The following is a 17,583-nucleotide window of genomic DNA, read 5'->3' on the forward strand; positions in this document are numbered from 1 at the left end:
AATAACTCTACAAGCGGAGCTTTACTATGGAGGAGATTGATGTTGCTCTCTTCCAAATGTCGCCTTTAAAAGCTCCGGGTCCAGACGGGCTGAATGCCTGCTTTTTCCAATCCAATTGGTCTACTTTGCGAGAGGAGGTATGTAGTGTTATCCTTGATATACTTAATGATGGTTTTATGCCCCAGGATCTAAATTTGACCTTTGTAACTCTTATACCGAAGATAAAAAAGCCCACAAGAGTATCGGAATTTAGACCTATAAGTTTATGTAATGTTTTGTATAAACTTATTTCTAAGGTCTTAGCAAATCGGTTGAAAAAAATTCTGCCCCATATTATTGCTCCGACGCAAAGTGCATTCATCCCGAGACGTCTTATCTCGGATAATGTATTAGCGGCTTATGAGACCCTGCATACTATGAATACGGGGATGTGGGGGAAAAAAGGCTTTATGGCGGTCAAGCTCGATATGAGTAAAGCCTATGATAGGGTGGAATGGAGGTTCTTAGAAGCGGTGATGTACAAGATGGGTTTTAATGACCGTTGGATAGGCCTTGTCATGATGTGTGTTACATCAGTGAAGTACTCTATTCTTGTAAATGGGATACCTTGTGGCCTTATCACCCCTACTCGAGGTATCCGGCAAGGAGACCCTATTTCCCCTTACCTCTTTCTATTATGTGCAGAGGCTTTAAGTGCTATGATCTCCCATGCAAATGAAGAAGGGTCTTTAACAGGGGTTCCCACATCGAAGAAAGGCCCGGCGCTTAGTCATCTCTTTTTTGCAGATGATAGCTTGCTTTTTTGCAGGTCAACTGTGGCTCAATGGAACTCTTTGACGTCCATTTTACAAGCATATGAAGGGGCATCTGGACAGAAAATGAATTCTAACAAGACGGCTCTATTCTTCAGCAGGAATTCCAGTGATGTTGATAAAGAACAAATACGGAGATTGGCGGGAATTCCTATAAATCAGAGATATGACACTTACTTGGGGCTGCCCGCTCTTGTGGGTAGATCCCGGACTAGAGCTTTTAAAAGTATCAAGGAAAGGGTGTGGAAGCGTCTCCAAGATTGGAAGCTTAATTTCTTGTCCCAAGCCGGGAAAGAAATTTTATTGAAGGCGGTTATTCAAGCAATACCCACCTATTGTATGAGTATCTTCAAGCTTCCTAAGGTGCTTTGCTTAGAGATCAATTCCCTAATGACGAAGTTTTTCTGGGGTCATAAAGAGAAGGAGAACAAGATTCACTGGATGAGTTGGAGCAAGATGAGTTTGTCCAAGGCTCAGGGGGGCCTAGGCTTTCGAGACATTGTTAGCTTTAACAAAGCTCTCTTGGCCAAGCAAATTTGGCGGCTATGGAAATATCCAGACAGCTTAATCGCAAAGATTATGAAAGCGAAATACTATCCGGAGTGCTCGGTCCTTGATGCTCCTTGTGGAAAAAAATCGTCTTTTGCTTGGAGGAGTATCCAAAATTCTAGTGATCTTGTCAATGAGGGATTGATATGGAGAGTTGGGAATGGGCAATCAATACGGATTTGGCAAGATAAATGGGTTAAGTCCCCAACTACATATAGAGTGCTCTCTCCCCCAAGTGTTATTGACCCTGACTCTACTGTGAGTGCACTACTTGACAATGATACCAAATGGTGGAATTCCTCTTTGCTGGAACAATTATTCTCGAGAGAGGAGATGGTTGCTATCCTATCGATCCCTGTCAGCTCTACAGACCAAGAGGATACCCTTATATGGAGGGGCACGACCAAGGGGGTTTTTACGGTGAGGAGCGCCTACCACTTACAAAAGGAGCGGGATATGGCGCTCCAAGCGGAGGGGTCCTCAAATGTCCGAAATAGGCCAATCTGGCAGTCCATTTGGCAGCTCACAATACCAAATGCTGAAAAGCATTTTCTTTGGCGGGCATGCCATAATACATTACCCACTAGAACCAAGCTTTGTGATCGGAAGATTCTTACGGATCCAACATGCCCGATTTGCGAAAGGGAACCTGAAACCATTTTCCACACTTTGTGGCAGTGCCCAGCAGCAGGTGATGTCTGGAGTGCAGGGGGAATTATCTTCCAAAAAAGCTCGTATGAGGGGCCGGAATTTCTACAGGTGGTTGAGGGGCTGTTTCACAAATGTAATCAGCTGGAATTTGCAAAATTCGTGAACATAGCTAGACGTATTTGGTTCCGGCGTAATGAAGTTATCCATGGTGGCTCGTTTACCCATCCTAACACTATTATCCAGCAAGCAAATCAGGCAACGGAGGTGTTTGTGTCATTACTGGGGGAGGGGAAGACAGCCCGGGAACTCAACTGTGACTCCCCAGTGCAGAAATGGAAGGCACCCCCGCAGGGTTGGTTTAAAGCTAACTGGGATGCTGGAGTAGACAGAAACAAGGGGTGTGTGGGACTAGGAGTAATTATCCGGGATCACCATGGAGCTATGTGGGCTGCCAGGAGCCAGGTACGTGAAGGGTGTTTAGATCCCACTGCAGCGGAAGGCATGGCTGCCTTGATGGCAGTTCAGTTGAGCGTTGAAATGGGATTTTCACAGGTTCAATTTGAGGGTGATGCAAAGAATATTGTTGAAGCAGTGAATTCCGGAGAACCAGACGACAGTGCAAAGGGACACATTACAGCAGATATTTGCTCTAAGTTACGGGCTATCCCAGCCTGGGAGATGAGTTATACCCGGAGAGAGGCTAACAAGGTGGCTCACCTTTTAGCAAGTTCGGCTATAGTGCATTGTATGAATAAGGTGTGGCTGTATGACCCGCCAGAATGTATCAGTGACTATTTGCAAGCAGATATTTCTGCTCTGCCTTTTTCAACATAAATACAAGACACTAGTTATTACCAAAAAAAAAAAAAAAAAATAACTCTACAAGCATTGAAGAGTGGAATTTAGGAAAAATAAGTCTTTTTTTTTTTTTTTTTTTTCCTCAACAAAAGAGAGGTGGATAGTTCTGAGAAGAGGAGAAGAGAGTCAAAAAGAGGCGATGAGTTATTAGAGAGAGGGAAAGGTTGAGAGGGAAAAATAAATAGAAGTGAAAATAACAAAGAGAGAGAGAGAGAGCATGTGAAAAGATACTTTAAGGTATAATCGTATAATGAGAAAGCAAGTTAAAAATAGAGCGAAGAAAGAAAAAAAAATGGGAAACTTCGGGACTCTTGAATTATTGTGCGATTTGAAAAGAATTTTTAAATTTCAAAACCTCTCAATTTCACCTCCCCAACTTTCAATTTGATGCAATCTACCACTCCGTCAGTTTTTTGATGTAAAAAAGTGATGAAATGACCTTTATATCCCTAAAATTTCAAATTTACCCTTATTTCAAATTATTATTTTTTTAAAAAAAATGAAGGGTAATTTGGGTTTTTTAGCGGTTTCCGTTAGGGTTTAATAGCAAAAATTGACGAATGGGTCAATTGTATCAAATTGGAAGTTTAGAGGGTGAAATTGAGAGTTTTTGAATGAGGTCTTTTCAAAACGCGTGGTAGTTCAAGGGTTCTAATTAAAATTATCTACACACAAAAAAAAAAACAAAAAACAAAAAAAGGTGAAAAAGAGATTATTTATTTATTTTTTTAATGAAAGGAACATAAGAGAATAATTTCAATTAGGCCATGGTGTAAACTGAGTGTTGCACTCTCGAATAGAAAACACACCTAAGCTTAAAATACAAAAATATATATACATAATTCTTCATACAAAATCATTTGGGTCACCGTCTTGGTTGGTTTTAGAGACCGATGTCAGGGACTCAGAGGTGGGTGAGAAGTTCGGTGGTGGGCGTTTGGTAAGAATAAATGGAAAAATTTATGAAATTGATTGAAATTAAATATATAATGTTTTCATATCTATTGTATTTTGTATTTTTACCTGATATATCAAATTTCTATTGAATAATGTAAAATGAGGTTTTACATTGCATCTTGATAAAAAAAGGCTCTCTAGAAGAGAATATTATGACTTTAGGTTGTGTTTTGTCTTTTTCTTTTATTTATTTTTTTTGTTAATAAGACATTTACATTAATTACAAATTTAAAATACATAATATTTATAAAAAATATAATAATAATTTACACTTTTATATCCTATCATAACCCTATTTTAACAATACATTTTTAAAATTATATTGTATAGTTTGATTAAAACAAGTATGCATATATGTATCCGGCCGTTTTTGCAATTGATTTGACATATCTAGGTAGGAAGATCTTTTCTGAAATAAGTTAATAAATAAATCGTTTTGTATGATTGACAAGGCATATCTTGACTTAAAATGCAAACAAAACTTAGAAAATATTTTAATTAGCACATTTCACCGTCATATGGTGTGTAAAAGATAAAAACAAATCTCAACAAAACGGCGCCCTCTTAAGCATTTACATATAATTTGTTAATATTTCATGCAAGTGAGATTTTAATTTATGTACCAATTTGTATGGTTATCTAAACAAATTAAAATTTTAAATGTAGTTAGATTCTTTCAAAACGGAAGAGCCAAGGGAGGGAGAGACACCCTTATTTCTTTAATTTTTTTGGTTGGTTTTCAATCAAACATCAATAGTTTACTCATTCGGTCAGTCCTCTTCCACATCCCATAAGTCACCTAGTTTTTAGTTTTACGGTTTTCGCATCCGATTAGAATCTTCTCAATTTCAAGTAAAATAAAACGATCTATATATATCATATGTTGCAAAATAATAAATATGTTGGTAATGACGTAATGTGCATGTAGGTTATACATCATTGAATGTAATAAAATAAAATTATGAGTAGAAAAAAAGTTCTCTTCGTTGAGATAATTCTATTCCAAATCTATTCCACCCATGTTTCATCAAATGAATGTGTCAAATCACAACTATTAATAGCGGTGATGGTTTAGTAGCTTCAAAAAAAATTTCATAGTATAGTTGGGCATGTACTATGATAAGAGTTAATCTTTCGAAATCAGAATCTCCAATCATATTAAGTATTAACCGTCTTGAGTCTCACTAATGTTCTGATAAGGTTTAAGGTTAGGTCATATTATAACTCAGTTAAATTTGAGGGAGTTCTTGCAATTCCCACCATCTAGACTCTTCTTATGTAGCTCTCAACAGACAGATGCTACTATAATCACTGCTAAAGTAGTATATTTTGTCATCCTCAAAATTGTGCCAATTAGGTATTTGATATTTTCACTGGGAGGTACAAAAAAAATAAATAAATAAAATAAAATTTAAAATTAAAAGAAAAAAAGTAAACTTAACCATGTGATTAAAAAGCAAAAACTAAATTAGATTTTAACTAAAATTTGACTAGAACCTTAAAATCACATTTATATTAGACTTAGCCATTTTATAGAAATTTTTGAGTTTGTTACCATTGCTCTCCATGCATAACGAGCAACTCTAACAATTGTTTTTTTCATCCCTCCTCATCGGCCTTCACAAGCTCCAACATCTCTTTTCCAATCTCCATTTTCTTCCATGACCGATGTCGTACCTCTAAAATACAGGTAAGAATATCAAAAGTCAAGAAAAAGTTCAGGAATAACTTCTAAACATATATCTCATTCATAAAGGTCAAGCACATTAATGATTGAGAACGCATATTTCATTTGTAACCACCAAATTAATGACTTAGATTACATTGATTGCAATGACGGTTTCACATTGACCATAACAATCAAGAGAGAGGGTTATTAATTCACCTATCAATCACTCTTGAATCTCATTTTTCTCGTCTGGTTACCATTCTAATCATTAGGCAACCTACACTATATATAGGCACATGCCATGGAATCTAAGGTACGCAATACATCCACATTTTTGAAAATATCAAACTCTGAAAGAAGCTAACTTAGGCATCGGAGTGAGACCTGCCGGCACCCTACCGGCGAGTTCTCCTAATGGGCTATTATTTTGCAAGAATTAAAAAGCATGAATACCAACAAAATTGAAAATTAAGGATGCCACGAAGAACACATGTCGTTCACACCAATTGGAGACAGTTGGACCAAAAAATGTAGTGCATTAATGACTGGGGTGCATATCTCATTCGTAACCACTAAATTAATGACCGAGATCACATTGATTGCTATGGTGGTTTCACATTGACCATAACAGTCAGGAGATAGGATTATTAATTCACCCATTAATCACTCTTGAATCCCATTTTTCTTGTCTGGTTACCATTCTAATCATTAGGCAACCTACACTATATATAGGCACATGCTATGGAGCCTAAGGTACGTAATACATCCACATTCTTGAGAATATCAAACTCTGAAAGAAGCTAACTTAGGCATCGGAGTGCGACCCGTCGGCACCCTATCGGCGAGTTCTCCTAATGGGCTATTATTTTGCAGCAATTAAAGAAGCATGAAGACCAACGAAATTGAAGATCAAGGATGCCACAAAGAACACGTGCCCTTCACACCAATCGGAGATTGTTGGACCAAAAAATGTATCAACAATCAAATTTGATAGTAATTAATTACCAGAGAAGCCACTATCACCACACCGGCCACCAGCGATGTGCGATGGACGCATGCAATGTGTGTCAACCTCCACACCTCCACCCCCCTCTCTACCTCCGTTTAATTCTCTCAACCCAATAAGACGTGTATGTGCTCGCCGTCAACGAAGATGCACCGGTGTTGCGTTTGCACGGTGGTTGTTGCGGTGTTTGCTAGTGCTAGTGTCTTAGGTTTAGAATGATAAGGAGCATTCACATGTAGCTAACCAATGATTATTTTGGATAGTCGAGCATAAATTTGTATGAAAATGTAGCAGTATTCAACTAAGAAATTTAGCTTAAAAGTTTGCGGCTTGTTATACCGCTCACCAAATTTAGTGAATAAAATTCTGGATAAGACATGCTTGTGATTTTGGGATATATGTGCTTTTAAAAAAATTAAATATAATAGTAAAAGTAAATAGTTAAAATTGAGAGTGAGGTGTAGTTGCTTAGAAAAGGTAGGTAGGAAGGAAAAATAGGGAGAAACCAAAAAAAAGAAAGAAAGGATTTCTTACCTAAACTTAAGAGAAAATTTGTTTAGCCAAATGTAGCACCATCAAAGTTTAACACAATCCACAAATTCGACATCAACCCAGTACGTAATTTAACGGGTCAAAATTGATGGGTCTGACTTGTTTAATTAAATGAGTTAAGTTATAACTGCCATGTATAGTCTTCTATTCATGCATTGACACAACCAAAACCCGACTTACGACATAATAGAATTTGTCAAGTTTTTTGACTTTTTTTTTTTCTTCTTCTAATTGATTAAGGAAAATGTAAGAGGGGAAGATCATTCACATTTCTTAGCCCAAAAAGAAAAAGAAGTGGGTGATCCTAAAATAAAAAATGAGGTGGGCTCCCAACAACAAACCTAAAAGATTGTAAGAATAATTACAATAATTAGCAATGAGTAACTTGTTATATATATATATATATATATATATATATATATATATACTGGTGTCCTCGCAACTGTGATGTGGCTTTTAAAATTATCGTTGAATTTGATATTATTATTATTGATTTTTAATCTATTGGTGATTTTAAAAGTCACATCACAGTTGAAAAAACACTAAAAAAACGCTAAAAGAACGCCTAAAATTTTTCATACGGTCAAATCATGTGTACAGGGTAAAATCTCAACAAAACAGCGTCCCCGTAAATATCTACAAAATAATTTTATTATCCATGCAAGTAAGATTTATTTTACCAGTTTCCATGGTTGTATAGACGAATTTAAATTTAAAATGTGTTTAGATTGTTTCAAAATGGAAGAGGCAGCCAACGAAAGGTCACCCTTATTTCATATATTTTATTTATTTAATTTGTCGGGTTTTCAGTCAAACATCAACAGTTTACTCAGCCCTCTTCAACATCCCATACTGATAAGCACACTCTTCTGTTGCACCACAGTTTTGGTCACTGTGTCGGTTCACACTCACTTCCTTACCCATTGCAAAATCATTTGATTTTGTGATATTTATAAAGTTGGTACTATATTATTTCAATAACTTAAGTCGATATAAAAATGTTGATTAATAATTTAATATTATCCTTTATGTGAAGGTTCAAGCTCAATAAGTCAAGTTCAATACGTGAAATGTTTAATTAAAATGAAAGATAAATTACAGAGACACGATATAAACTCACGACCTTTGTTCTCGCAGAACCATATTACATATCGGCAGGCTTCTTAGCCCGTTTACTAAAGAAATTTTGGCCATTTCGGATTTTGGCACGTGGATTGTCGGAATTTGAATATGAATTCCAACACTGGAGCATGCTAACATATTTCCGTCGCAATTCGGAATTTCGGGTTGAAAGAAACTTATTAAATTACGAAAACTCGAAGGCAAGGCTTGCTGGAGTGCTTGCTCAGTGGTAGGGGAAGGTAGAGATCACGGCGGCATAGAAGGAAGAAGAAGGATCCATAGAAGAGACGAGAAAAAGATTGAATGGCGTAATTAGTGAATCAAACGATTAGGGTTTTTTTGGTTGAGAGAAAAATAAATAATTATTTATATGACCTAATAATTTCGGGGCGGGTCAGAATTCAAAAGTTCGGGTTAAGCACTTCCCTAACTGTAAGCATAGATGTAGTTAATTATTTTGTTTGGGTTGTTGCATACTTTATTAACTATAATTACTAACTAGTGAAAATTGGACAAACACAGGTACGTAGCTAACAAGACGTACAAAAAGCCGTGCCAGACTGCCAGTGTTGTCGCTAAGTTTGTCTTCCTCAATCGTGCCTGTTAGGTGTTCGATATTATCACTGACAGAAGAAAACAGAAGAAAAATTAAAAGATAAAAGTTATTACACCAAGAGCTTGTGCTTGCCATGCTCATCCCAAATAAATAATCAAAGATATTTCTCCCATAAACTGTAATTTTTATTCTTTTTTTGGCTCTTTTGCTAATATCACCTTTGGGATGCCAAAAGGATCACTAAAAAGAGGCAAATTAGTCAACATTAATAACGTAATAAATAAATAATAACTACCACGTCCCACCCACATTGTCAAATCTTAATAACCTTACTGCGCCTTGCTCTTTCTTTTTATTTTATTGTAATTTTTTTTTGGAAAAATTATGTTTTACTCTTTCAAAGTTTAGGTCGATTTGCAATTCGACCTTTAAAGTTTTAATTTTGGCAATTTACCTTTTAAAGTTTCAAATGTTTGTAATTTGACAAATTGTATCCAAAACTTCTCATATTATCCATAATTTTTTATTTATTTTATTTCTTTATAAAAAATTTAAAAAAAAATTCGAGTTGGCCGTAGCCACCCCTTTGACCATCTGGCAATTTTCGTACCTTCAATTTTTTTTTTAAAAAAGTAAAAATTAAGGATAATACAAAAATTTTAGAATAATATTGGTCAAATTGTAAAAATACAAAAATAAAACTTTATAGATCGAATAGGGGGGGGGGGGTCTATGGCCATGCTTAGTGCACTCGTGACTTCTTTTTTTTTTTTTTTTTTAAGTAAACAACTCGTGAATTTCCACTTTCTAACTAAAAAAAAAATGACGAAAATCTAACAAATGGCAGGTGGGTTGCACAGCTGGCTAAATACACGGTCCACTACTACGTGAGAGTGGGACCCAACCCAAGCCACCCGGCCCACCCTCCACCTTATAGGACTCTCATCTCATGCCTTTGCCTTGTTAGGATTTTTTTTTTTTTTTTAATTATTATTATTATTATTATTATTATTTTGTAAGTTGCCTTGCTTTGCTAGGTTATAAAGGTTTGTTTGAAAGTGAACTCAATCCAAATTTAAATTTTATTTAAAAAATTTGTGCAATTACAGAAGGGTTTGTTTTGGTTGTGGATTTTATAGAAAAAAAAAAAAAAAGATAACATTTTATCTTTTTTTCATGTATATAAACGAATTCTAAATTTGTAAAAAAAAAAAAAAAAAAACAAATTTGTTTTTAAACAAGGCCTTAAGGCTCAGACAGAGTTTTTTTATAAACTAAATCAAAGAAAATTCATCTAACCTAATCTATAAATAAAATTGTAAAACTTATTTGTTTGTCTAAAATATGAGCAGCTTTTTAAACGTGAAAAAAATTCACATTTTCAAATCGAAAAATAAGCCTAATTAATGAAAAAAAATTCACATTTTCAAATGGTAAATAAGGCGCTGCGTTTTTAAAACTAACCCATAATTTTAAAGGCCGAGACGCAATTTTACTTATATCTGTTTTTAAAAAACAAATCATTTTCATTAATTAGGTTTTAAAAAATTACTATTTTTGAAATAACTATTTCTTTTAAACCACAACTTTTAAAACCGCTAACGAAATACAACCTTAATAAATGATGCCTAGAAGAGCAAGTGTTCTTTGGTCTGTGTCAGTCACTGTCAGTCCCCCCTTCTCCCCCTCCCCCGTCTATCTCTGTCTCTCTCTGAAAGTAGTATTTTTTATTTTCTGGTAATTACTCCTATATATATTGATCCCAACCAGCAACAACCCGAAAAGCAAAGATATTCATCGAAGATTCAAAACCCCACCAGACCTTCTCTGATCAGTGTCGGTAAAGCTCTAGGCTCATTTATGATGGCGGTTGACCTACACAGCACTGAGTTACTGCTTCCTTCTGACTTTCTCTGTGACGAGGAAGAGGATGATATTCTTCCGAAGAATCTCAAGCCCTCCAAGGTTCTCAAGGAGTCGAGCTATTATAATCCCTGGGAAGCTCCTCAATCGGCTCTCAGTTCCCCTGTTGGGTCCGAACTCGGTTCCGGTTCGGCCGAGTCGGAGAGTGACAAGGAAGACGATTACATTGCCGAGTTAGCCCGCCAGATGGCGCACTACATGCTTCAAGATGATGACAAAATGGAAAAAAAGGTATTTTTATTTCCGGTAAACAAATTTTATGATTTTTTTTTTGTTCTTTCTTTTACTGATTGGTGGTTGTTATGGTGTTTCAGACATGGGGTTTGGCTGGTTCGCCACAATCAACGCTGTGGTCACCGCTGGGCTCGAGCAATGGAAGCCGAGATGGTTCTGAACCATCGCCGCCACCTACGCCGGAGTTTGCAGGAGACCCCTTTTGGGATAGCAGATACGACGCCGTTGTTGGGTTGGAGAAGATGAACCTAAACGATTGCGAAAACCCCAAATTCCAGAATAGCGGGTTGTACTCAAACCCGCCTCTCACTGACCATCAACTTCGCGCTATTGAAGTAATAATAAATTTCTCTTTTTTTTTTTTTTTTTTTGTTCATTTATTTACTTATTATTTCCAGGGTATTAATCTTCCTTAATTTGCTTGTTATTGTTTTACAGTTAATTAGGCTGAAACAAGAGCGTGCTATGAAGCAACAAGCCTCTTCAGATTGGGAAAAACAAGCTAATGTTTCTCAGCAGTTTCAGAAGAACGGTAGACTTTGTAGCGGGTTGGGTAATGGAAGAAAGGCTCCGACAGACCCATGGACTCAGACTCAGACTCAGGCACCGGCACCGGCACCGGCACAGTGTCACCAGCAAGTCGGGTCGGGTATGCGGGCGTTTTCCCTGGGTGGAGGCGATTCCGGAAATGGATCATGTGGGACTGGTGGAACGGGTGTTTTCTTGCCCCGCGGAGTCTGGTACTCCTCCGAACCACGCAAGAAACCAGGTAATTAATTTGAGCTTCGTTTGTTATATTTTATGTATTTGTTCTCAGATATCAAAACAAAACACCCAAAATTCAAATTGTTTTTAACAAATATACATGTTTGTCATTTAGCTATCTTTAGACTTTTTGGTTCCTTGTTTGTTGGGAGTAGTTGCCTCTCGAGTTGGAATATTAACTATCCCACTTCAATAATTCCGTTTAGATTTTGGATATTGTATTGTTTGCTTCTGGGTCTAATCTAGATTGAACAAGATTCCTGTAAATCTTCTAATATAAAAGTTTGATTGAGACCAAATTTTTTATTCGTAAGACTAATAGCTGGAACATCCTCTGTGGTCCATCTCCGCCCACAAGTTTGAAAGATGTAGGTGGTGAGAGGGGCCGGCAAGCTACTAAAATATTAATCAATACTAGAAATATTGAAAGAAAAATGGGGGCGAAAAAGACAGCTCCTGCAGATGCTGCTATGAGAATCTGAGGAGGAATTTGTTGTCATATGTGAAGGAATCCCACTTGGCTGATGATGTTTGGTTTGGTTTGGTCAGGATGCTCCACTGTTTTTATACCAGCAAGAGTTGCGCAGGCGCTAAAGCTTCACTTTGACCAAATGGGCGCCCGGTCTCGATCCAGCAATAATCCTGCTGCTGCTTCCCCTCTCCCACACGGTACCCAATTCCCCAATATTCATGAATCATAATAATCTCTCTGGCGGCTTTCGTTTTCTAGCTTTAAATTGTGATTTTTTTTTTTACTGCAGATGGGTTGATGATGGGGAGGAGTAGTAATGGGGGGTTGAATTCAAAGCAAAAGCGGCAGTCCCGGACGGTGCCAGCCATGAACTGTCATGAGATGGGGCTGCCTCAAGAATGGACGTATTGAGTGGGTGTTTGTTAACGCACATGGCCTTGTTCTAGGGTTCCAAGCTGTTGCTGATGATGGTGTTTTGGAAGCTTTTGGTCTAAGAAAGAAAAAAACAGACAAGGTTGAAAGAACAGATGAATAAAGAGGACAAATGAAAAGACTCTATGTTGGGTCAAGTACAGAGAATCCCCCTATATTTAGAGAATAGGACAGACATACAGATGTTGTTTGATAGGAGTATTTAGAAGAGGAAATATGAAATAAAAATGTTGTCTGAGAGAGAAAAAGAGAGAGAGAGAGAGAGAGAGATAGAGAGGATGTACAGCTTCCTGATCCTTTTGTTTGTTAATTCTTGCTGGCTGTCAAAAGCCAAGTAACACTTAGCAAAGGCCAGGATGTTTTTTGATATCCTTGTATTATTAATAATTCAGCTTCACCATTGTGAGACTGCTTGTTCTACTCTTCCTCTGTTCTTCAATTACCATTCTTTTTATTTTTCCAGAGTTTCACACAGATGGGAAATGAGATTTCAAGCTATACCCAAATTACTAGCAATTTGGACAAAAATTGATGAAAATTCTTATGCAGAAACCCTAATGGAAATGGCAAATTTTATAGAACTTTTGGCTCTCATTGCACAAACTTTTTGATGAAAAGTGGTGGGTTTTTGAAGGGACATTTCTCTCTAGAATCGTCCCTTTCTTTTCACTATTCTGCTCGTGGTCTCCTCTCCGTGTACTACTGGTCTGGGAATGCTGAGCGCCGTGGGAGTAAAGGACCTTTGATGTGGAAATCTGAGTTTTACGTGGAAGTTTTGTTTTGTTTTTTGTCTTTTTGTTTTTTTTTTGTTTTTAATTTAAAAAAAAAAACATTTTAAATAATAATTTTTTAATAACTGCCACCATATTAATTAAAAATAATAATATATTAAATATTAATTAAAGCTTATAAAAAGTTTCATAAGGTGCTACAATATTGTCAGAAACAAATAATTTTGGTTATGAAAGATGATGTAGGGTAAATACTAGCTTTAGTTTATTTGCCAACACTTTTTGCATAATTGTTTCTAAGAGGTAGCTCAATTGGCTGAGAATCATGCCTTATGAAGCGGAGGTTACTAGTTCAAATTCTCCTCTCCCCGAAGCCCTTGTGTGGACATGTCAAAAAAAAAAAAAAAAAAAAACACATTTAGACATAATTTTATTGAGTATATTACATAAACTAATTGGTCCGAAATCGGATAATTTTTAGTAGGATTCTTTACTTTAAGAATTAGAACAAAAAAATGTGAACTTGATGGCTCAATCAAGGTAGCCTGAGTTTATAACTCTTGGAAGCAGCATCACATACCCTATCACGAACTGTTGCCCAATATTTTTGATAGAAGCAAGCTGCATATCCGTCTAGGCCAGGGCTTCAAGAGGACGCATTTGATACAACACTTTAGACACTTTATAAGCATGCATATATGGCCTTCCCATTATGGCCTTGCTCTATTTGATTAAACCTCTATTGACATCTTTTGTGTTTATTATGTGCCTCACTCAAGTTATTTCCATATTGCTCTTCATTTCTCCACTCCAATTTTATAGCTTCATGGCAATTTGTTATATTATTTTTTAGGGAAAAATATTAAAAAAAAAAAAAAAAAAACCCTCTAAACAACCAGTCGTTTGCAATATAGCCCTCAATGTTCAAAAGGTACTAAAGTAGCCCTTCAAACTACCAAAATGTATCAAAAAGGCCACTTATTTTTTTATATTCCTAAAATACCCCTATTCTTTTAACAAATAAAATAATAAAATAATTGTAAAAAAAACTAAACAATTTTTTAAAAATACAAAAAAAAAAAAAAACAATATTGGGCGAACAAATACAAAAAAAATATATTTTTTTTTCAAAATAAATAATTTAGGCCAACTACAGTAACTAATTTAGGCCAACTACAGGAACTATTCATGTCGTATTAAAGTAAAATCAAAAGTACGGTTCTTGAGATATTCCAAAAAAAAACATTTTAGTCCTTGGAGTCAAATTATGTTAAAAAGTTGTTTTTATTCGCTCATTGATTTTACTTTAATACGACATGAAACAATTTATAATTTAGGCCAACTACAATGACTAATTTTTTATTTATTCCAATTATATATATATTTTTTTTGTATTTTTCACTAATTTTTTGGTTTTTTTTTTTTACAATTATTTTATTATTTTATTTGTCAAAAGAATAGGGGTATTATAGGAATAAAAATATAAGTGACCTTTTTGATACATTTTGATAATTTTGTGGGCTACTTTAGTACATTTTGAACATTAAGGGACTATATTGCAAACATCTGGTAATTTGAGAGGCTTTTCTATATTTTTCCCTATTTTTTATTCTCTATTTTCTTTAAATGTTATTTTTTATTGTTGAAAAAAAAAAAAAAAGGGGGGCATCCAGTGTGCTACAATGAACTTTCTTATGTGTAGCAAAAAATTTACTTCGAAACATGTGTTTGAGTAAAATGGATCATAATAGCTAAATTCCATTTAAAGTATCTGCTGTAGATGCCTTAATAGTTTAACTTATACATCTTTTGTCTTTTGACGGGAAAAATCTTTTGTCTTGTGACGGGAAAAAAGGGTATAATTTAACAATATCTCACATTTCTTTTTCTTGGTTCAGTAGATGGAAAGGAAAAAAAGAGAAAAGATTATGCTAGTCGTTGATAGAAACTGTAGTTTGCCCCGTGTGCAGTGTCACCAGGAGGGGACAAATTACCTTGTCTTGGCTGGGGACCAAAGACCAAAGAGGTGATTTTTCCATGTAAAAGCTGACAAAGATTTGGAAATGGCACTAAAAATGGGTCTCCAGGTGCTTGTCCCATGTGCTGGAAATGCTACCAAAGCAAAGATTCTTCCTAGCTAACATACAAATCACACTCTGGATATTTTATGATATGCCTTGCCTGCTAATTAATTTAAACTTACTTTTCTTCCAAAGACTTGGATTTTATCCACCCAATTTCTACTTCTGTTTTATATTCAACTTAATTAGCAGTTTGTAGGATTCATTTATTTTTATTTAGATACACTTTGGCTCTCTTTTTGGCACTACTCATTCAAAAGAGACATGTAAAATGTTAGAATATTATTCATTTCTTATTCACCTCAGTCTACGGAACAATGATTGATTTAACATGATATCAGAATAAAAGTCAATAGTTCGAGTCTTGTTTCTGTCCTAGTGAGGACGGGAAGAGGAGTGTTAAAATATTAATTAAATGATTAAATCAATTATTTTCTTTAGAACCTCGTCTTTATAATTCACATTCAATTTTCATTAAATATTGTACGTGTTTGACCTTACTTATCAAGGCAAGTATTTGAGGAAAATGTTTTTTTTTTTTTTTTTTTTTAATTCAAAAATTTGTTTTCTAAATGATATGTCACGATCTCATATAATCTATTGTTTTAGTAAATAGAGGGATATGATGATGACACATCATTTTAGAATTAAATTATAGGAAAATATTTTGAAAACCTAGCATTTCTAAGATTTGTAAACATTTTTCTTTAGACTTTGGCAAAACATGTTTGTTACCAGAATTTATAATGGATCGGGTCGGTCGGCTCTGAATAGGAAAAGAAGCAAGATCTTTTTTTTTTTTCTTCTTACTTTGCTGAAAAGAGATTTAAACAGTAAGATAGTAGAGGATTATAGGCCTTAATTAGTCAAACGAATATTTGAAGAATTGAACTTAACATACTTTTTGGTTAATCAATCATTGTTTGAAGTTGTAATGTGAAACCACAGGAGGCCTAATTAAACACGTGAGAATGGAAGGTTGATCATGATCAGAACATTGGTTTGATGAAACAAACCATTTTTCTAATTTGACAAGATGGTTTGAAAACATGTTTTTCTTTTTTGGGGGAAAAGACATTTGCTCTGATTGATTGGTTCAAGAGTGAAATTACATTAATTTTGACCTAATTTCACAACCATTCCTAGAGCAAACCGGATACAGAATCAAGGAAGAGCCCATGGGACATGGCTCCATCATTCCTTACAAAGAAAATCATAATAAAATGAAATTAAGAGAGGAGTAAGAGAGACACAAATTATGTGATTCGGTCTATAATTTATATCTATAAGTTAAATTCTTCAAGGTTGTAGTACATTTTAAAAAAAAAAAAATACAAAATACTCATACTTATAATATCATAATTTTAATATAGGAAATATATTCTAACATATCAAATATAATTACAATTGATCCTATAAAAAGTAAGCATCCTACCATATCATTTATATTTCTTCCCTATCCAATCACAAATATATGAAGAATAATTTCAATATAGGAAATATATTCTAACACCCTTAAAAATCTATGACTCTATGATTCAGTCTCTGCAAGAGAAAACTCAACCTCTTGGTTCGGTCTATGAAAGAACAAACTACATTGATTCTCAAGTGGTATATACGAAAAAAAAGAGTCAAGAATTCTTTCTTTTTTTTTTCTTTTTTTTTTTTTGAATTTTTTTTTTTTGAATTTAGTGGCTTTTTATTGAGGGAATTGGCTATACAAGATCTCGTCAATGCAGTCTCATGAACCCATGCTGAACAGTGACTGCCCATTACCCAAAAAAAAAAAAAAAAAACCAAGGATTTTGAGGGCTACCAAAGCAACCTAAATGTCCCAAATAAATTATAAATAAATTAGTTGGAGTGGTTGGAAAGCTTTAATTAAAAGAAAGAAACATCTTTGTTTATGGAGAGGAACTAAATAAGACAGGCCAACTGAAAAAGGCAATAAATAATACATTGAATAGTTTGGCCAAGCACAACACATGGCTACATTGAATAATTTGAATGGCTATTTGATGCGATGCAGCCACCCTACAGTGGCCACCCTTTAATTTTTAAAACTTGTCAGCGTTTTATTGGGCTGATGTAGACTTTTGTTAGTTTTATGGACAGAAATGATAACTCCGTTTTAATCAATAACTTAAGTATCATTTGTGATATGAATCGATCGAAACTCAGGTGAGTAAAAATAAAGTAATTAAACTACAGGA

General features: G+C 35.1%; 1 protein-coding gene across 1 annotated transcript; it reads left to right on the forward strand.

The window, feature by feature from the left end:
• Positions 1-10,404: 10,404 nt before the first annotated feature.
• On the forward strand, positions 10,405-12,978 carry LOC132163931 (G patch domain protein). Its single transcript, XM_059574311.2, has 5 exons — positions 10,405-10,886; positions 10,970-11,224; positions 11,328-11,658; positions 12,204-12,323; positions 12,416-12,978. Exons 1-5 carry the CDS (start codon positions 10,593-10,595, stop codon positions 12,535-12,537), a joined length of 1,122 nt encoding a protein of 373 aa, XP_059430294.2. The 5' UTR covers positions 10,405-10,592; the 3' UTR covers positions 12,538-12,978.
• Positions 12,979-17,583: the final 4,605 nt, after the last annotated feature.

The sequence above is a fragment of the Corylus avellana genome, chromosome 8 (genome assembly GCF_965113065.1).
Source record: "Corylus avellana chromosome 8, dhCorAvel1.hap1.2, whole genome shotgun sequence".
Lineage (NCBI taxonomy): Eukaryota > Viridiplantae > Streptophyta > Magnoliopsida > Fagales > Betulaceae > Corylus > Corylus avellana.